The 22,265-nt window shown below is 43.2% G+C and overlaps 1 protein-coding gene across 3 annotated transcripts in view; it reads left to right on the top strand.

Moving 5' to 3' along the window:
- Window positions 1–13,800: 13,800 nt before the first annotated feature.
- OGDHL (oxoglutarate dehydrogenase like) overlaps window positions 13,801–22,265 on the top strand; it is a 50,718-nt gene continuing 42,253 nt past the window's right edge. Inside the window, exons 1-2 of one of the 3 annotated variants that reach the window (XM_032116438.1) lie at window positions 13,801–13,820; window positions 18,269–18,503. In XM_032116438.1, coding sequence (XP_031972329.1) covers window positions 18,297–18,503 — 207 coding nt within the window. In that variant the 5' untranslated portion in view covers window positions 13,801–13,820; window positions 18,269–18,296. The other 2 variants (XM_032116436.1, XM_032116437.1) reach the window with 2 other exon arrangements.

Here is a 22,265-nt window from a genome sequence, read left to right as displayed (position 1 = left end):
GCAATGTTGTGTAATTTGTCATATAATATACTTTCCAGGACAGAGGAATTCCAGCATGTCTGAATGCACAGGGCACAGTACTGCAGATAGTTCTAGCTGTAAATTGACACATAACACAGAGCTGAGAAATGTATTTTTCCTGTACAGTATTGTGGTGGTTGCTTCTGTCTGCCTAGCAATGTAAAAAGCAATTAACTGCTGTACATTGGAAGGGTGTGAGTGTGAGGTTTCATCTTTGTGTATTGGCCATATACAGATACTCTGATGTTCCCAAGCTTTTGGTAAGCAAGTAGATGTTGGATTATTCATTGAACTTTGTGAAGAAAATGTCACTAAATAAAAGCAAATAACCCCATAAAAATATATAAATAATTAACATGTTGTAAAAGGGTTTGTATGGTTTGTAAGAGTGAGGCTGAGATCCTCCTAAATGAAACCATTTCAAACTTTTTGCAAAATGTCATTTTAAGCTAGTAAGGAATTCATTTTTTAGCATTACAGGAAATTAGGATAAAAATATAATTTGATTGCTCCTAAGGTTTTATGTGTAGCTGTGCTTATGAAGTTTGCGGTGTTGGTAGTAAAGGATTTCATCCATCAAACAGCAGCAACAGAAGCAGAGACGGTGAGCAGCAGGCACGTCTGGGGGAGCGGGAGTGAGCAGGTCAGTTGTGGCTGAGCAGGGAGCTCCCTGTCCTGTGCCCAGATAACTCATGGCAATGGCCAAAGGGATCCCATTCTTCACGAGCAGCGTTTGGCTGAGTGCTGTATGGGCTGGAGGTGGCGGGCTTTGGTTGCGTGACAGCTGGGTAGGGAGAGAAGGGTTGATGCCCTTTATGCTGTACCTTGGAAACCCCAGGTGCAAGGGAGGCAGAAGGTGCTCCCATTGTTCTGCTGCAGTGTGGAAGCAGTTGCCAGTCTCTCCTGTCCCAAGCTGTCACTGATCTCACTGTAATCAGCAAACACCCTCAGGAATACACTTTATTAATTCTTGAAAGCAACTGTAGCCTATTGAGATAACCCTGGGGATAAAGCACAGTTGCAAGGGCTGCTTCACCATGGACTTTTCCTGGTTTTCTCCATTGTTTTCCCACCTATGTCAGTGGACAGAGGAGTCCCAGACACCTGAATTTCACAACTTTTCATGTTTATGTTCAGACAGTCTTCATCCTCTCATCCGGAGCAGCTTTCTGTGACAGAAGGATGGACAGATGGATGTCAGACCTTGGGATTCCAAAAGCTGTTATAAACTGTCAGGTTCACTGAGGTAATTGTATATTAGCCAGTGTAGGGTGATGCAATGTTTGCTCTGGATGGATGACCTGGGTTTTTTCTTTCTCTCTTTTTTTTTTTTTAATTTAGTTTTAATATCTGCGTAAACTCATCTTTTCCTGTTTTGTGACACCTCTGTGACAAGAGTGAGAACATCCATAAAATCATGGAGACTGCAAGATGCAACAGCTGTCTGAAATTGTTGGGTTTTTTAAGCTCAGAATTGAGTATTTATGATCTTGTTTTGTGCTAACAGTGTTTCATGCTCATTTATCATTGCTTAAGTGAGTGTGACCTGGAAGTTGCATAGGAGGTATTTGTCACTGATAACTCCATTACAGCAATACCATCAATTTCTGCTGAGCTGAGCTGTCAGCTGGGGTTTCATTGCGTGGTCCTGCTAAGTGGCACAGGGTCCACAGTTAAAGGAGGCACTGGTGTGTTCTGGGCCCTCGTGGTGACACTGTGCGACACTGTTGGGATGTGTGTGGGTGTGTGCACACTGTGCTGTGCATGCACACACATTGAGGCAGCTGTAAAGAAGCTGCCATGAACTACTGGAGTGGGGATTATTGATAATGTATCTTTTAGCTGTAAATCTGGGAAGCAGAGGACAGGAACCTAGAGAGAGATTGCACTGTCTTTAGGAGCTGGCCGTGCTTGCTGGCTCTCTGGTATCCACAGTTCACACACCTCAGCCTTTTGCAGTCAGCTGTCCTCTCAGATGGATTGCACTGAAAACTCTTGGCGTAACTGATGTGCCTAAAAACAACAAGACAGGTTTTTGTGCTGGTTTTTTTTTCTGAGGTTTTTCTTCATTAATTAACGGTAAATTGAACAGGTGATATTAAAGGTACGAGGTTTTTTGCCCTTTTTTATACTGTTGAGTAGCTAACAGGATCACTTTGATGTTCAAATTTTTAAAGAAATGGAATACAATGAAGGAATTTATTCATTGAGTGTGAAACAGTAACAGTATGCCTGGTTGGGTAAAGGTTACTGAAAAGCCTCATCTCCTTCTGCCCAAGTGATAAACATTGTTTTGTGTAAATCTCCTCTTGGAAAATTCATGCAACATGCAGATAAGAACCTACTTTCTCTCTGTGGAACTTTCCACAAAGGCTTTGTCTATCCTGCTCTCAGTTGTTTTCATTTGGAAGGACAATTCAGTAACATCTTTTTTTATTTATTTTTTAGAGATGCCTTCTGCAAATGATTGGAATTTTTATACCTACTACAGCTGCTTCCTTTTGTAATTAGTATTATCAAGGTGAGATTCTGCGCAGGTAAAAGCTGCATTTGCTAAATAGGAAGGGAACAAAGGACCAGTGATGCAGGTTTGTTTTAAAAGTCCATGTTTAGAGTTAACAACAAACAAGAATGTAGTGCCACACATGATGTTACCAGTTTGGATCCAAGACATACATGTGTGTGTTAGCATCTAATCACTGTCCCTGTGCAAATCCTGAACTTTCATTATAAGGCTACTTTTGTAGGAAGGCAGTAATGACAAATTACAAACTGTTTCTTTTAATGTATCTGTATGTCCTCACCTTGTTAATATGTGTGACCTTAGCTAAATGTTACGGGCATTATGGGTGTTTTTGCCTGGAAGAACAATGTTTGCTAGCTTTTGTAAATGGTAATTTACACTCAGAACAGCATCAGGAGTGTGTGAGGAATTAAACCCCTGTAAATCCTCTATGGATGTGCTCCGTAATGGCTATTGAGCATCTGAAATTTTTTCAGGGTGGAGGAGTGTGCTCTGAGGCTACAGGGGAAAACTGCAATCTTCTTGCTCAAAGACAGTGCTTTCACCTTTCTTTTACACTCACTTGATGGAGATAGAAAATTATTTTGATTGTTGGGGAACTGTTACATTTATTCTCAGAAATTGCTAATAGCACCTGTTTAAAAAATAAACCAGGAAAGCAAAGTCACAATCAGGGGAAAACTTCAGTGTTTTCACATTCATTACAGTAATCTTTTCTAGTCATGCTCTCTAAATGTGATGCTTAGGTTCTCTCTGAAGTCATCATCAAGACCAGCTATAAGGGGGGCAGGAACGTATGTTCACAGTTAGCCTTTAGTTTCAAAGTTTGCAGGTCTTTGCAAAGAAGGCAGAAAACACTTTCAGGAGCCAGTTGATTTTTGTTTCTGTGTTCCCATTTGCTGGGTTGCCATCTCCCACGTATTGGTGTCCAAGCAGAAACACCTGTATGGGTTTCCTTTGGTGCCTGTGTGATTGATGTTTTTCATTTGTGAAAGACTGTCCTGACTGGATCCTGACAGTAATCTTGCTTTGCTTATCAGGGGAGAAAAAAAGAAAGGTGGTGTTTCTATGAAAACACCAATGTGAACTCTGACCACACATGTCCGAGTAAGTCATGTCTGGTTTGGAGCTATGTGGGGCAATGACAAAGTTAAGCGCTTTGCATGTCTAAAATCTTGCAATTTAGAATTAGGATTAAGAAAAATACGGAAAATTTTCTCCAGGATGCCTGGTTGGTTCAAGTTGTTTTGCTTTGTGTACCTGGAACACCAGAGAGTAGGTTTTCAGTGAACTATTTCCAAGGGTTTGTGTATCTTCATCAGTAACAATGTTCCCATGTTCATGGGGTCCACTTTTGTGGTGGTGAATAACTGGACCAGTGAGGAGCTGAACCCATGTGTAGAGAAGGCAGGGTGTCCCCTCTGGCACTCTTGGCCTTGCAGAACTGACCAGGGGGAAAAGCTTTATTATATGTATTATATGTAAAGATCTTTTCCCAGGAGTTTAACCCGCTGCACTCTTGTGGATTAATTTCTTGTGCTATTTCTACATCAGGTGTTACCTGTAAAGGGACGCTTAGGAAAGTTCATGATCCTGAACTGGGTGAATTATCCCTAAGCAGAGAGAAGTTTTGTTTACTTCCATTTGAAAGGGGAGGGAGCTAAATCAAATCAATTCATTAATTGTGTCCACTTAAGATTTAGACGTAGTTTATGACACCTGCTTTAGAGATGCTTCAGAGGAACCCTCTTCCATGGCCTTGCATCAGTGAGGACTTGGCTCCTCTGGACATGTACAACTGGCTTTCAGCTGGAAGTTGATGGGAAGTGCTGAATTTGCTTATTTTTTTTCATTCATCAAAGCATCTTGGCATACCAGATGCAATAAAGGCACTGTATAGATCAAAGTGTTTCATCATGGCACAAAGTTAATTTTGCTAAGATTTGAAGACTTACCTTTTCAAAATTAAAGGTTAAAAAAATTGCTGTGAATAGCTAAATCCTGTTATTGAATAATGACAGAATTTTCCTTAATGTACTAGGAATTGATTGTATCTTAAGCAAAATGTCATGAAAATAAATTAAGGTGATTGTTGGTGTTTCACAACCTTTTATATAAAGGATAAGGTCCTAAAAATTGTATTTTCAAATCCAGAGCTAACTCCATCTTCAAAATGCCTGCATTGTTAGGTAATTATCTTATTGCAGTTTTAAGTCATTATTTCGCCTGTTGCCTGAGGAATTTTACAGCAGAGCAGTATTAATAAGATGCCAGGAGAACAAATTTCATAACTTAATCACTGTCATAAATGGAACTCATATAAACAAAGTGGCATTTTCATTCATAATTAAATGACCTGCAGCAAATGTAGGTCAGGAGTGAAGGAATGTTTGATTTTACATTCTGTGGAAAATCAAAACTATTGCATTTTGAGGAGAAAGGTTAGAAAAAATACAATCAGTGCCTTCTGGATATGGATTGGACATACCACAACTTTGAGAGAAGGAGATTTCTAATTCATCCACATTGTAAATCTCAGCTAAGTGGCATTTAGACTTTACTGTTGGTGATGACAATTTCCTGAGCTTTCAGATGAAAAAAAAGACCTACTGATAGATTGAGTCCAGTCCTCCCTCATTCTGCCGATTCCACGTAGACAAAAACTAGCAGCCAAACCCAGCAGATTGAATTTAAAATGCAACAGATTTGAAGCTTTTTTTTTTCTTAGCTGAAATTGGACTACTTGATTGTGAGCAATCATGAGGATGAGATGTTTCTAATGACAACTAAGCACGTCCAAAGTCATATGACTTCAGCATCTGTGGCTCTAAATCTTTTGACTGAATTTTTTTGGGTTGATTTTGTTTTGAAGTTTTTGAAGTCTTAAAATTGTTTCCAGTCATTGGCATGAGAGCTGGAAACACTCAGATGAACCTGCACCTTTTACATGTCAGTTTTGGAAGGGGTTTGTTACCCTGACTTACATCAGGAACCTCCTTTGCCTGTTAGGACAGGCTTTGGCCCCAGTAGTTTGAAGGGTTTCAAGGCTAATCGAATTTCTGTTTGCTTTAGACAAGGATCCCCTTCTTTTTGCCTCAAATCTTGGTTACATGTGACCTTCAGAGAGCCTCAAAATGTCAATAAATTCCTCGGAGATTGGTTTTTGTTACAGTCCAATGTAAAATTGTACCCATGAGAAATGCTTAATCTATGACCAAAATAAGGCTCTTGTATATTGAAATGATCAGGGGAAGGCTTTTCTGTTCTGAAAATTCATATGGCAATGACGTGACTGAACTATGTCTTAAGGGAGTTAAATCCAACTTTGAATTCTGGTCTCCAGGTCAAATAACTCCAGGTATTCTCTGCTGCCTTAATATTTCCCCAGGGCTGGGACATTAACACAAGCAGCAACTAGTGGCCCAAGTATCACAATGTTGTATTTGGTAGTTTGTGCCATAAAGCCTTTCCAAACCCAGTACTGGTAATGCGCCCAGGTGGGGGGTATTCTCTGAAGTGGGCTGAAGGGAAGAATGAGCCAGGGGAGGGTGAGGGACCCCCGTGAGTGTCCCTTGTCCCTTGCTCAGCCAGTGCCCAGCAGACACAGGCAGCACGTTTTCCTTACGGAGGTCAAACACACCGCTATAAATCCAGTCCTGGTGGCTGAGACCCATGTGTGTTTTGTCCCACACCTGAGAAGATGTTCATTTCTTGCAGAAGCCTCTTTGTTTACTGAAGTGCTTGCTTTCTATCAGAGGTCTGGGCTGATGGCTCCTCAGCAGCGTCTGGCCGATGAGCTCAGCCTCGCCTGAAAGCTTCACCCTGTCTGCAGGAGGAGTCGTAATTCAGCCTCGGGGCACGCTCCCGCTAAGCCGCTGTCGCAGGCGGAGCGCCGGTGGGGACAGCGTGTGCCAGACATGCTTAGTGGCTTTAGAGTATTGACTGAACTGCCAGACCCAAACTCATTTACTTAAGGCTTGGGCTAATCACAGTCACCCAAGTGACAGGCAATCCTTGCTCTTTGTAGCTAGATCCTTCCCGTGCTACAAGCTCCGAGGTAGTGATGACCGAGGATCATGATTTGCTAGCAGGATTGAGTAAGAAATGACAGGTAGGATTTATTTCTCACTTGCCAGACACCTTTACAGACTTTTCAATATTTTTCTATAATTGGCTTCAGTGACAGCCTCCCACAGGCACTATGCACATCCTGGGAATGGGTCTATGCAGGAAAGGGATGTTTGTTAAGGCAACATCTGTAATTGCCTTAGGCTGCCACAGCAATAGCACTAAAACTCCAAACCTAGCATCGTTACAACCAAAAGTCATCTTGCCGTGGGTCCTGCCTTTCACTTAGTAATGTCGTCCTTCATGTAGTGTTCTGTGCATTGAAGGTGATACTATGATTCACCAGACTAGGATTTAATGCAGCTCAAAATGCCTTCAAGTGGAGCTGTAGAGATACTCTTTTCACGTAAGTGACACAAGCCCAGTTCCAGACATCCACTGGTAACTGGCCTGCAGAGACTGGAGAGCTGGACACTGCTATGGTGCTGTGTCCTGAGCTCCACAACTGCCTCATCTTAATAAGCATTAGAACAATTCAGTGAGCTCAGCATTGATGGGTGAGGACTTTGTAAAACAGGGGATCTCTGTAATGTGACAGCATGGACTGCACAGCAAACTATTCTGAAAGGAATTTAGAGCAGAGTTTGAACAATTTATTCCAAGTTGATAAACACAAAACTACACACCGGGGGCAAGTTTGGGGTGAGTTGTTGACATTTTTTCTATGGCACCAACATTAGTTTTCTGAAAACGTATTTGGTGATATGGCGGCTGCTAGTAGATCAAGAGTCCCCATGAAGCATGAACAGTAAGCTCACCTTGGTAACTGAGATGCTCATGTGTCTACTCAGTTCAGGTGTCTCCTCTCTACAGGAAAACATTTGCAGTTTGCTGGCAGCTAAACATAAAGGAAGCACAGAGCTGCTTCAGCTGTGAAGCTCTCTAATACTGTCCAGCTGAGTTCAGCACTGTGAATGCAATGTTTCCAAATGGCCACCATCAGGAAAATAAGAAATGACTGTGACTTTACATCTATCAGGTTTGATATTCCCAGCCCATCCCTGAGCCCTTGGGTATTTTACATTAATACTTTTGTAGATGGTCCCCTTTGGCTCTGGCACCAGAAGAGAAAGGGTTGGGAATGCTAGAGGAAAGTGTTAGAAAGAAATTATGACGTTTTAACTGTACAACAGGTTTGGAATGGAACTCCAAAGAATCCCATTGAAAAACAGATAAGTTTCTACTTCTGAAAAACAGAAGTAAACAGAAAAGCCTATTTAGTTATTGCAGAATAACTCAGTAGGGACAGTGCTTCTAAGGGAACTCTAGCTTTGAGGCACAACGTGGTGTTGATTAGTGCAAATAAAGCTCCTCAAGAGTCACCTTTCAGCAATTACAATCAGACACTGCCACTGTGGCTTCAAAAGCTTCATTAGCAAACCCTGCTCCTAGTGAGAGCTGTAAATCTCAGATACCCCAGAAGTTTTAGCTGATGGAGAACTGTCTTGCCTTATTTATTTTCTTTCAATTGAAAGAAGTGGAAAGATAATTACACATTCCTTCATCCAGATAAATAGCATTAAAAATCAAAATAGATCCTCCTGAAGAAAACACAGCCAGTGGTATAGTTCTAAAGAGATTATGATAATTTTCCAGCTGAATATGATGAAGTCAGGGCACCTTAATGTTTTATTGTCATCTAAAGCGACAGTCTAACAAAATGCAGTGTCTTTTAGATGTAGCCAAAAGAAGCATATCAAAAATAATTCATTTTTTCTATTTTTGTTAGGGTTCTCTAATGAAACCCCTGCAAATACTGAAAAGTATTTTCTAGCAGTTTTCTACTAATCCCCTGGTAGAATAGAAGAAAATGATATTTTCAATTCATTCTTGGTTAAGGAAAGGGCAGTTGGCAGTGGTTTGTTCATTGTCATCATGCCAAATGCTGGCAGGCTCTTTTGCAGTACCACCGGTGATCTGTTTCCACAGTTAGTGGGAAGACTTCTTGCTGTTTTGCCTGCCAATGTACTAATCTCCCATTAAAATAGTGGGACAAATTAACTTTAGTGCTCTTGCTAATTTCCACATGAATTCATTATTTGGCAGCTATAATAAATGTTGTATGCCAGAGTTCCTGCTTAACCTACGCATTTCACCGACTCACTCGCTGCTTTGTATATACTGTAGTTAATTGTTTACTCTAAGAACTTAATGAAAATACAGTGAGGTATCAAAGAAATAATTACAGGAACAGTTGCTTTTGTTCTTGTAGATGTAATGGAAAGACTTGTTTAGTTTATTAGGAAAGACTTGTGAAACCACCAAGTAGAAGTTGTGTTTTCCTGATTTTCAGTCAGCTCTATTGTCTAGCTTGTCTCTCTCTAACAGATCTGTGGCCAGACAAATGGGCTCCGGCAGTTTGATTCTATCCAGATCTATGTTTGAAGAATAAAATCACTTGAAAATAATCTGTTGGCCAAAATCAATCAACGAGCAGTCTTGGGTGTTATTGGTCTTCCAATAAAACACTCTGTACTTGTACCTGTTTTCTCCAGAGCATCACAGCCTGAAATTTTAGAACAGAGAATAATTAAGCCCCAGATAGCTGTTATCCATATAAAACTATCGATATGAGTTTGTCTGTTGACCAAATAATGATGGCATGCTTACCCTTAGGTTTGACATGACTTGGGTTGTGAAACTGGTACAAATCATTGGTGCTTCAGTCAGGTTTGAAGGAAGCTTGGAGGTCATCCAGGGCTCAAAGCAGGATCAACACTGGAGTCAGACCAGGCTGTCCAGGGCTTTGTTCAGCTGGGTCCAGATGCCTCCAAAGATGGAACCGTGTTTCTGGGTCCCTGTTGCGATGGTTTTTTATCCTCTGAGTGGAAAATGTTTTCCTCCTGTCTAGATTGAACCATTTCTATTTCACCATCTCATCCTCCTGCCATGCAGCACTGTGAAGAGCCTGGCTTTGCTGGCTCTGTCTTCCTGCTGAACTCCCTCCCCCCCCCACCCCAGGTTATCCCTGCATCTGAGGAAGGGGCAGTCATTGCTTCCCTCCAGCTCCTGGCTCTGCTTCAGTTGGCACAGCCCAGCATGCTGTTGGCTTTCCCTGCTGCCTCACATTTAACCTGCCCAAAGCAAGGAGCTATGTGAAACTGGGACTGACTTTTCTGTCCCTCAGACATCCAGCAGCACGTCTCCTTTACCATGGGAAGTTTATTCAGGGAAGTCAGGGATATTACTGAAGCTTATTACTGAGCCAAGGTTTCAGAAAGCAAAGGGAACAGAAATAACCCGTATGAAATTCTTCTTGTAAACTTTTCTGTAGGAGGTATCAAATGTAATTAAAATACTTCTCTTATGTAGGAGTGGGGAGGAAGAAAAGCTTGGTATATTATTTGTTGACAAAAAAAAAACCAACCCAGAATAAAAAAGGGTTTTAGCACTTACTTGAAATGTATACCCAGGAAACCCTCCCAAAGCCTCTCCTTTGAAAACTGACTGAATCATTTGTTGCAGCTGTTTGGTCTGGGGTGCTCTAGGGTTTTTAGGTCTTAGATTTAAATGTTACACAAACATAATGACCAGAGTCCTGTGTGACATCCATGGTGTTTATTGTTAGGCTCGAAGTGAAAGCAGGTCTTACAGTTTCCAAATTGCCTTGCTTTGAGAAGAGATGGTGCTTTAGATTTGAACCTCTGTTAGTTTGTAGCCTGTGTGTGTAATAAACACGTTAGGAAATAAAGGCAAATGGAGTTTCTGGCTTGGCTTAAAGAGAACTTCTGGTAAACATTGTCTCTAGTGGAATTACATTACCAACAACAATGAAGAGTTGCCAAAAATACATAAATGTATCTATCTCAGGGGGGGAAGCTATTAATGAGATTGTCCTTCTACGAGTAATCCTGTACCCAGGCCACCTCCTATGAGATTACCCTTTGAAAAAACAAGCCCACTGAGAAGTCACGCTGTGTTGGAGAGAGACTTGTGTGGAGCAATTAACCGCAGGAACTCACTGCTGATTGCAAGTGGCTGCTGATCCACCAGGTACCAAACCCAAGCGAAGACAGGAGCAAGGCGTTAGAGGGGTGTGCAGCACCATACCCTGGAGCAAGCACATTGTGCCCTCAGTGGGCAGCACAGTGAGTTTCCAAAGCCAGCTGGGTTATAGTTTTGTTAAAACATGCTTTGGGTTGTTTAAACAGGTTGGATCTAGTTTTGTTAACTCGTGCCTGAGTTAAGCCAGAAATGAGGCAGAAATAAGTCAGCAAACTTGTTAGATTCACACTGGTCTGCTACAAAAGGTAAGGATAAATATAAAAATAAATCATGGCGAGGCAGTGTGTCTTTCAGCACAGCAGGCAGTTTCACCTCTGACAGCACAGGGGTGCTGTTGTGACTATTCTGTGCTGTACATTTTATCCAGTACAAAACTTTTCTAACACATAGCACTTCCTCACTATGGAGCTGGCATGAGAACCATGTGAAGCAAGCTGGCACCCCTGACTGTGTGTGCTAGGAATTGCAATTTTTTTCAAAGCTTTCATTCTGCTGATGGAATATCCATTCCAGCCAATTTCAAAGTGTGATGGTTTAGGAGGAAGCAAAACCAGTGTATGGATCTCCCTTTGGCTGGCTGGAGGGAGAGGTAAGTATACAAGTGCTCACATAAATGGGCAGGTAAATGTGAATTGTAAATGGAAATTGTAAGAATTTAAACAGGAATCATGAGCAAATGGCTTGTTGTCCATCATGGGCTCACTGGGGAGCAAATGGATGAGTGGTAAGAAGGTGCTGCTCCGGGGTGCGGACTGGTGACAAAGTGACACCAGAAGCCAGCAGCAGTATGGCAATAGCTCAGCACACCAAAAGCTGCTGGGGCAGGCTGGTGGGACAACCCAGTCACAATAAATACTGGAGAATTTGGGAGCTGCTCCAAATCACAATAAACCAGAATCTTGCTGTTACAAGCACACAGATCCCATTGTGTGAAGAATTTAAGAAAAAAAAAAAAAAAAGGGAAAAGAAAAAAGCCAAACCCATAAATGTGAAACTGGGCAAAGGCTTCTGGGAACAACATAAGCGCTTGAAATGTACTGTAATATCTTTGTGTCTATCCAAGCATATTTAATTTACCCTGCAATGGTATTCACAGTCAGATTTGACATGTGGGTTTCTCTATAAAGTGGAGGGGAGGTCTGCTTGTCCTCACTATAATTTTTAATTGAATTTATGTTCAGTCAGCATAACGTGATTGCTCTAAAGATGGCTTCTGTCTGCTCATAATAAGGTTAAGACTCAATTAGTAGTTGCAGCATCTAACAATGTTTCACCACTTGCCAGAAGGCTCAAGTAGCATCTGTTCAGCTGCAGGTACCAGTTCAGCACCCATTTCCCTCTGCGGGGGTGCTGGGCCACCCTCCCTGGGAGCACTGAGTGAGGGATGGGCCATCCTGGGGGGTTCCCTGTGCCCCATCCCTGCTCCATCTGTTCCCTGCACTAAACACTGTATCACAAAAACATGAACACATCATTCACACCCTTGCTCTGCAGTATTTATCGGTCTCCTGAAGGTGCACAGCTGCTAGGAAAACTGCTGAGATGATAATAAGGTTTTTGATGTATTTATGTGAGGATTAAGGGTTTTTTCATCTTGAAGAAATTAATTTTACCCTAATCAACAATTGTATCAACCAGTAAGCCTCAAGAAAATCTGAGTGACCGTTAGGTAACAAAATGCTAGATGAAGCCTGTTGTGTTCCTTCCTATGGTTTTTACTTTCCATTTCTGCTCACCTGACCCTGATAAACTGATTTTTGCACTATATCCTTAGCACAAAACAAATTATAGCTTTGTCTTTTCCTTGCTTTGAAGGTGTGCCCAATTTTCCCATCAATCTTATTATTTACCCAGAAAGTTACCAAACATTGGAATGTGTGTGATGGTGTCAATAGTTGTCTGAAATACCAATTTTACCATATATATAGGCATTTGATCTTGGTTGTAACTTTATTAAATAGAGCAGGGAAATAAAAAATACGTCATTTCTGATTTATGAAAGAAAATGGACAGACATGTAATTTGAAGGCAACCAGGAGAAAAGAAAACTTGAAAGAGGTAAATAAGAATTCTACCAGCAAAGGAACACTTGAAATTCTATTGTCTTGCACTTAATATTTGGTCATATAAGTTGGGACAATAACTCACTCTGAAAAATTGCTCACATACACGTGCTATAATTTTGTCAAGGTCTACTACGCTCAGTCTACTTTCTATACAAATTTTGGAGAGCAAACGCATGTGTCCTTGGGACACTTTGTATGTCCCTTGTGAAACTGCCCGTCACTCCTGCACAGGAGCGGTGCGAGCAACTCATCCACGGGATGGGTTTCCTTAGGCGTTCCCTGTCACGGGTGCTCACCGGCGCGGTGCTCTCGCCCGTATTTACACGTTTGATGAGAGCTGTGGGCCGGGAGCACCGAAACGCGCTCACCGGACCCCCAATGGCTCCGGGGCCGCGGGCTCTGAGGAGCCGGGGGCGTGTCCGGCGTGTGGGCGCTTCCCGAGGGGCGTGGGCGTGTCCCGAGAGGTGTGTCCCTTGTCCCGAGGGGTGTGTCCCGAGGGGCGGGGCGTGTCCCGAGGAGTGTGTCCCTTGTCCCGAGGGGTGTGTCCCGTGCCCCGAGGGGCGGGGCGTGTCCCGAGGGGTGTGTCCCTTGTCCCGAGGGGTGTGTCCCTTGTGCCGAGGGGCGGGGGCGTGTCCCCGGGCGTGTCCTGTGTCTCGGGGCGGGGGCGCGTCCTCGGGCATGTCCCTTGTCTCGAGGGGCGGGGGCGTGTCTCCGGCCGTGTCTCGGGGCGGGGGCGGGTCCCGGGGTGTGTCTCTTGTCCCGAGGGGCGGGTCCCCGGGCGTGTCTCGGGGCGGGGGCGGGTCCCCGGGCGTGTCCCGAGGGGCGGGGGCGGGCCCCCGGGCGTGTCCCGTGTCTCGGGGCGGGGGCGGGCCCCCGGGCTGTCCCCGGGCGTGTCTCGGGGCGGGGGCGGGTCCCCGGGCGTGTCCCTTGTCTCGGGGCGGGGGCGGGCCCCCGGGCTGTCCCCGGGCGTGTCTCGGGGCGGGGGCGGGTCCCGGGCGTGCCCGGGGCGGTGGTGCCGGTGCAGCGCCCGCGGCTCCGCCCCGCCGTGACCTCAGCGCGCGCCTCACGTGATGCAGGTGCGGCCCCCGCCCCGCCGCTCCCGACGCTCCCGGCGCTCCTTCCCTTCCCTTCCCTCCCCTCCGCGCCCTCCCTGCCGCACTCCGCGGATGCGCCGGAGCTCCCGCGCCCCCGCAGGTCTGTCCGCGCCGGTGAGGGGCGGGGGGCGGCGGAGCTAGGCCGGGCCTGGCCGCGGTGCACGGCCCGTCCCCCGCGCAGGCCCCCGGCGCGGCGGGGCCTCTCGTCGTGCGGCTGAGGGGGGTCGTGCCGCAGGCCGGGCTGGGCCGGGCCCCGGAGCGTGGGGTGAGCGGGGACGGCCCCTCCTGGCCCGGGCTCCGGTGATGCCTCAGCCCTGTCGCAGCTGGGAGCGCCTTGACAGCCTGGCAGGCTCCGGCCCCCGGTGGCCAGGGTGACCAGGGCACCGCGTCCTGGCGCCACGGGGAGGGGCCGGAGAACAAACCCGACCTTCCCAGATCCTCCCCTCTGCTCTTTTACAACGCGTTGGTAGCCTGGAGTCTGTGGTGGTGGTATCCCTCTGGAACCCGCTGAAGGCGTTTCTTCGAGGGTAGGGTAATAAATCCGTTAAGTTTTATTGCACCGAGGTGCCTCCAGTGCCCAGGACTCGCGGTGTGCGCCTTGAGGCCAATGCGCCGCTCAAAAACCTCCTGCAGGCCAACTTTATGGGTGGAGAATTAGGATTCCCTATACAGCGTGTCACATCTGTGCTGGGGGAAAAGAAACATTTAGTGCATGGAGGTATCCCTGAAGTAGCCTTATTTAATAAGGATATTCCCTGCATCTCTAATTTAAATTATCTATGATAATCTTTTGGAGGAACTTTATCATCTTCATCCACTTCTTTTTTTCACTGTCAGCCTTGTTTTATTTGAATTATTCAGTCTGAAAAAGAACTTTAAGCTGTGTGGGGAGTATAGGAGAAAATGGCCATGATAGTGGATGAAGGACTATTTTTGTGAAATATGGGCCAGGCTTTTTAACGACCACTTCTGCAGAGCATGAAGAATATTTGTTAACATTGGCAGGGCTTCCCATGTGTTAAGAAACTCAGTAAGGATACTGACAATACCAGGAGGATATCGATTCATATGTGCAACGTATTTATAATAAAAGTGATTTTGAAAAAAGCTGGATAAAAACTTTGTTATTAGAAGTGTCTGCTGTCTTTTCCATATGCTTCTGTCACCCTCTAGAAACCTGGGTAGAATAAGTCCCAAGACTGTCCGTGACATTAGGGCACTTCTAGAGTTGGAAGGGCCAAGGTGAAAGCTAGGTTGTCGCTTGAGACAGAATAGCTGCAAAAATTTTCAGCTGCTTAGGCCTTTCATTTCCTTCCACCATTTGGAGGGTGCTGTGGTGCGTTAAATATCAGGTTATTCTTGTGGTTCACTGCTTCTTTCTTATTTTTGACCTCCGGTAGAGATTTAATTAATACTATCCTTAAGGTTGCTCTTAGCTCAGCTTGATGCCTTTCCAATCACTGTTTTCATTTCAGGGTTGGTTTAGGAAACATAGTGAAGTGGAACAGTTCTAACTCTTCCTGACTCCTGCCTGCTGTCCTGGGTGCTGATTTCTGACTGACAGTCTCAAGGCTGAGTGGGCTGGGATGGTCTATGATCACGCTGGTGGTCTCTGGTTTGTTTAGCTGCTGACAGCTGACATCTGTGCTGAAGAGCGATGTGTGCAGAAGGAAGAACTAGGAAGAAGTCAGTTTTTTTGAGTCATATTAATCTGTAACTGGAATCTGGCTGGAGTGACACAGCTCCTATATGCTTCTGTAGATTGCATATTCAGTAGTTACTACTTGGAGTATGGCTCTGACCCCATTTTGAAATTCAAATGGAGCTGGAGGGAAGTGACTGGTACCACTTACAAGCTCTCTCTTTCTGTTATATATTATGTCATTTGCATCCATTTTCCAATCTCCCTGACAAATTTTTGTTATTCTGTTATGTGTTCTTTACTAACTTGTAGAAGAAAGAACTACACATTCTTCAGGCAGACATATTATGAAGAAAAAATGTAAAATTACCTGTACTTAAGAAGCTTGCTACTGCAGTATGATAAACTAAGAAAAACATTCTTCTCATTCCCTTCTCTCCCAAGTCTTTACAAAGTACTTTAAGTGAGAGTAGGTAATCCCTTAGGAATGAGTGTATGTGTGCAAAGGTTTTGTGGCAGAGGGTGAGATTTTCATGCAGTAAGGTAGGTGGAATAATAATTTCTATCAGAATGGGCGCAGACATAAAGTTGTAAGTGCCATGGTGACCTCTCTGTTCTTACTGTTATAACATGTTGAAAACTCACCCAGTTTTGCAAAATAACATCGTGCATACTTGCTGTTAAATCTTACAGAGAATTATATATGCAGACAGTGTATGAGCTCTGTCAGTGCTCTTGCAGTCACTGAGCTCTTCCAGCACTTAATCTGCTTCTGAAATGGTGCTGATGGTGGTTGTGTTCCTCCAGTTGCCAGGGAGCCCTGGTCAGAGATGGGGTGTTGACACACATGTTCTAATAAGCTTTGTATCCGTGAAGTGGAAAATGACAAGGGAATATATGTAGGTAGGAAATAACACTGATGAATAAGGATTCAGCATACCAGTAGCCCAACTGTTTCCAATTTGCTGCAAATGCCAGGTGGAGAGAGTAGAGTGTGTGGTTTTGAGGAGTTCATAGGTTTAAATGAGGACTGTGTGCTAGTTTCAGTGATGCAGCCTTGGCAGAATACTCTCCATGTGTCCAGGCACATGGAGAATGTGGACAAGTGCTTGTTTAGAACATCCAGTAAGTGGATGAGAGCAGCTGCTCTTAGGAGCTTTGGGTTGGGTTTGCTGGATGAGAGTGAAAAGGATATAGAAGTCTTGAAAAAGGAGACAAGGGAATCTGGTATGATCAAGGAGAGTTCACTGCTGGGATGATACAGTTAAGGGTAGTGACTAAGAAACTGATCTAGTCATCAGCGTTTAAAATACATGTTGAGCTAAAAATGTGATGCCAGAGAAGAACAAGCAATAATACTGTTTTATTTAGTAGGAGCCCTTTTTCTTTTCTTTTTTTTTTTTTAATCAATATCAACTTTTAAATTGGATGATGAAAAACATAGCTATTCCTACCCCTCAGAATTAGGCATTTTATAACCACATGTTTTGTTTCTTGAAAGGAGGCTGTAAGAGGAAAAACAATGAGAAAGTAATGGGAATTATATACAGAAAATGTTCATGACATTTTTTATGGTATCTATTTTTGAATTAGAAATAAAGAAATCTTAACATGTAATAGGTAACATTAAAATTTGTTTTATGACTCAAAATGACAGTGTTGTTTTTAAAAACAATTAAAAGTTGATTTGGCAGCTCAGTACTTTTGTTTTTAGCAATTGTTCAGTCACACCAAGCAGCAAAAAACGTTGAGTTTTACCTTGGATCAAATAAATTATTTCTCTAGATGGACAGCTAAACAAAAGAGATACACCTGGGAGTTAAATCTGAATTTTACTTTTTCTAAATTAATACCTCATCCTTCATGTTATTGTAGCATTCTAAATACTTTTAAAGTGAAAATGAAACTAATAATTTCTTTTCACATTATTCCTCTTTCTTTGCGGTTTTAGCAACTTCAGCATTAAGATTATATTATTTCAGGACTAATTGTAAGGTGCATTTGTTCTTTTTTATTTTGAAGGTAAGCTCTGCTTTCTTTTGCTAGCACTGGAGCTGATGGTGTTCAGCATTCAGAAGATTCAACCCTTATTGTTCTTCCCATTGTGGGAAATTGAATTGGAAAATTGAATTTCTCAATTCAAAATTGCAGGGAATCTGCTGTCCTTGTTACAAAGCTCGTAAGAGATCATTGGAAGCACAAGATAAATGTTGCTAGTTAGGAAAACAAATTAGAGCAAGCCTTTTCCCTGTGTTTCACTGTTTGGTTGAAGGCTAATGTCAATATGAACACTTAACTAACACTTCTCATTGTTTAGTCAGCTCCATTACTCGTGGCAGAAATTGCAGGTAGCGGCTTTTTGTTATCCACAGCACCTGTGGCTGACACTGTTTGCTGACCCCGCCCCAGTCTGACTGGGTAAAAGGCCACAGCTTTCTAAACAGAGACAGCAGAGGGTTGCCAGGAGCTCCAGAGGGGTCAATGATTAGCAGACCCATTTGTTCCAGGGAGCTAGGCTTAGGAGCTGGCGGTACAAATCGTGATTGCTTCAGGGAGCAGGGTGGTGACAGCAGTTACAGAAGCTGTGAGAGGAGCTGACTGATGTGGGGAAGGCCATCAGCAGCTACTCCACTGCTGTGACTGTAACTCTGAAGGGAACTTCATGCCTAGGCCTGAGCTCTGTACTAGAGCACTGTAGCCAGAAACATCAGTTTTTCTGTGAGGCTGAAATGCATCTGCAATTCATTGGCTCTTTTTCTGATTAATTTTGGTTTTATTTTATTAATAGACTTGGATTGTCTGCCTAATAAACAAACATGAGTCATCTGAAGTTGTTTGCAGCTACGCTGAGGAGGCATGGCTTTAAACTTCTGGAAAAGCAGGATATAGCCAGAAGGGCATTTTTACATGGCCAACGGTATGTTTCATCAGGAACCTCAGAGCCATTCCTGAGTGGGAGTAATTCCAATTATGTGGAGGAAATGTACTATGCATGGCTTGAAAACCCTAAAAGTGTACATAAGGTAAGTCTAAAACTTGACTGTAATACTGGGTTAAGAGTGGAATAGGTTTCTTTTACTTTTTAACTTGCTTTTTTAATAAAAAGTTCAGGACAAGGTCTTGTGTGAAATGAAAAACATGAAATTAATTTCCCACCTATTGATTGCTGTAAGATGTGATACTGCAACTGTAAAAGTACAGAGGAGGCACAGACATGATGAGCAGAGCGGAAAGAATAAGTCCAGACCAGAAATAGAAAGCTGCTCTGGAACTTTATTCCTCCATGAACATGCTGGTCAAGCAGTCAGTTCAGTAATTAATTACATCCAGAAGAAGACCCAAGAATGAAATATATTTAATTTTTTGTTTTATAATAAAGCTGTATTGGAAAATATGTTATATTTAAATAATACGTGTTGATGTTGGTACTTCTAAACTGTCTGAAGAAGATGAATGTTCTTCCCTTTAGATTAAACTGTGGAATCTGTAACCTTAAAACTGAATCTGAAATTATCAGAAAATTCTTAAGTATCTTGAAAAGTATTTTGTTTTGTGTCTCTCCTTCTCTCTCCAGGCAATATACATGTGCTTGCTTTTCTAAAAACTCTATTACCGAAATCCTTTCTTGTGGACAAAATACATACGCTTATTTTTTAACAAGCTTTCTGCTGACAAGGAGGGCTCTGTTATGGTGATACATGTACAGTAACTTAAGAAGTTGTTGAGAAGTCTGATCAATTCTAAGACAGACAAATCATTTCCTAGGAAGTAATGTGAATTGTGCCCAAAATGTTTACCAGATTGGTCCTCTGTTTCCTTATTCTCGAAGCACGAATATCAAAATGTCACTTAGAAGTTGTTGTTCTAAGTCTCATAATCTGTCTAGAGTGTGAGGAAGTTGACTGTGTGCTGAGGGGGGAAACAAAAAAGGAAACCAAAAAGGGTGGTTTTGGTGGTTTTGTAGCTGGTTTTTTTTTTTTTTTTGGATGTTGTCTATGAACTTAGTCTTGTTGAAAGTTGACATATACAGTGACAGCTCTGAAGACTGACTGTTGTTCACATAGCAGATAGATCCTAGGTCTTTTATATTACACCTGAACTTGGGATGGAGAAACCTTCTCCAGCAGCGGCTCTCTCTCATCTGACTTTGAGCCCTTGTCCTGTAGCTGCCAGCTGAGCTCCACCGGGGTGGGGTGGGGTAGCACATTGTGAGGGTGCACTGAATTAATTTCTGCAAAGCCCTCATGATGTGTCAAGGCTGGAGATCGATATCAACGCTTTTATACTGGGGACACTGAAGGGATGAACTCATGCATAAGGAGTGTACGTAGTGACATCAAGGTGACATCTCCTATTGTATTTACATTACATTGGCTTCTGGCGAACTTCTTTCCTTTCAGATGAATGAAATTCCTGGTTCATCCCCTTTGCAGTGGAGTGCATTTTGCTGCTGGGAAGCCCTGCAAGCATGTCTGTGGGTGGGCAGTTCCCCTCGGTGCGGGCAGGGGAGCGCGGGGCCCGCCCCAGCCGGGAGCGGGGCGGCAGCGCTGCAGCGCGGGGCCCGCCGCCGCCCGGAGCTGGCCAGGGTGCTGAACCACGGCGGCTGGGAACTGCAGAGGCGGCTGCTGAGGATTGGTGCTCGGGGTAGGCGGAAGTGCTAAAAATCCTGCCGAAAGGCCATCCAATTCATCTGGGAGTGCAGGCGCAGTCTGATCCTGGATCCTGGTGGGGTGATGCAGCTTGTGGGTTGAACAGCAACCAATAAATCATCACAAGTGAGTTGACAGACGAATGTAGGGTGTGGCCTAGGGAGTGGATCCCAGGTGATTCAAGATGCATTTTTGTCGTGGTTTAACCTCATCTGGCAACCACGCAGCTGCATGTGCGCTCTCTCTCACACACACGCGTGAATGGTGAAAAGAATCAGAAGGGTAGAAGTGAGAAAACTTGTGGATGGAGATAAAGGTAGTTTAAAAGGGAAAGCAAAAGCTGCATGAAACAAGCAAAACCAAACAAGGAATTCATTCACCGATTCCCATGAGCAGGCAGGTGTTCAGCCATCCCCAGGACAGCAGGGCTCCATCACACGTAATGATGACTTGGGAAGACAAACTCCATCACTCTGAATGTCCCCCCCTTTCTTCTTCTTTCCCCATGCTGAGCATGATGTGGTCTGGAATATCCCTTTGGTCAGTTGGGATCAGCTGTCCTGCCTGTGTCCCTCCCAATTCCTTGTGCACCCCCAGCCTCCTCACTGGTTGGGTGAGGAGCAGAAAGGCCTTGACACTGTAAGCTCTGCTCAGCAATAACAAAAACGTCTCTATATTGCTAACCCCATTTCCGAATCCAAACCAGCTACTGTGCAATAAATTAACTACCCCAGCCAAAACCAGCACGATTATAAAATTGTGTGAATTCTTTTCTAGGTTAACTGTGTTTAATAAACTTGCAACAGTAACAAACTGAAGTAAATTCACTGTGTTCCTGATTTATGAGGCTTAAAAGAATATGATGGATAGAAAGAACGGATTACAGCTATTCTTGCCTAAATTACTAGGTTTTTCACAGCCTATGAAGAGAAGGCGGGGATGGGGGGGGACAGAAGAATGCCAATTAATTTTACTTTGTTTCATCAACAAAATTGATTTTTGGTTTCTTGAAAACCATCTCATTTCATTGGCTGAAAGCTACAAATACCTTCTCAAGATTTTTGTTGGCAGAAATTGTTCAATTTGAGCTTTCATGAAACAAGTTTAAAATGTTAAGTGTTGAAATCACCCTGTTTTCTTAAAAATACAGAAAAATTTATGCTGTGATTTTGACTGTGAAGTTGTGCACTTGTCATTTTGGTATGGAAAGGAGTGGAAGTGTTGGAAAAAAAGTCAAGAGACACCACGTGGTGTTGATTATGGTATTGTTAATAATTTGTTTCTTTGCAGGCCACTCATATTTCATTGTTTTATTCAGTATGTCCAGTATGGTTTAGAGAACCAGCTTGTGCTTTTTGACATATTGCATTCTCTTTCCTCATTTTCCTTTTTATATCCTATTTCTCCTCATGTTTCTTCTTCTTAGATAGTCCCTTTTCAGGGGGGTTGTGCCTCCTCATTGATTAGATGGAAAAGCTTGATTTTTCCTGGACTTTAAAATCCTATTCTATTCACTTGTACTTAGAAAATCCAATTAATCAGGGCTCCTGAACCGATTTCCCTCTCAGAAGATTTGACTGCACATCTTCCCACATATGCTTATTTACAACTATGAAATATGGCTGTCACATTGCAATGAGCATATTCAGTGTTTCTAAGAATTTCTCCTTTCTATGTATATCATGGTTGCATATCAAGGAATATGCATGTCTATATATATATATATATATAAAAGAGATTTTGTTCTTTGTACAAATCCATTTCTAATGATTTCCTGCTTTTCCTTGTCTTTTGAATTTCCTATTGTCAGAGTAGCCAAAACAACAATCAGAATAAAATGATGTGGTCTCTGAAAAAGGCGTCATTATTTCTCCTTGAAGCTTGGTGTCAGGGCCATAGATCATAAGAGAGAAGCTTGACAAGGCTCAGTTATTACTATCACAAGATTAATTACAAAACTGCATGGTTGGCTATGGAGTACATAATGCCTGCCATGTTATCCTGTATGCAGCCACTCTGCTGTGAGCATGTAATCACCTCCTTGGCTTATGGACTAGGGAAAAGTGGGGGGGTTTGTTTTTCTTTGACTTAATTTTATTCATTTTCTTTTTTAAATGATATAGTGGTGCTCAGTGT

This window comes from Corvus moneduloides, chromosome 8, assembly GCF_009650955.1.
Source record: "Corvus moneduloides isolate bCorMon1 chromosome 8, bCorMon1.pri, whole genome shotgun sequence".
Classification (NCBI taxonomy): Eukaryota; Metazoa; Chordata; class Aves; order Passeriformes; family Corvidae; genus Corvus; species Corvus moneduloides.
This window is presented reverse-complemented; position numbering and strand designations above follow the sequence as displayed.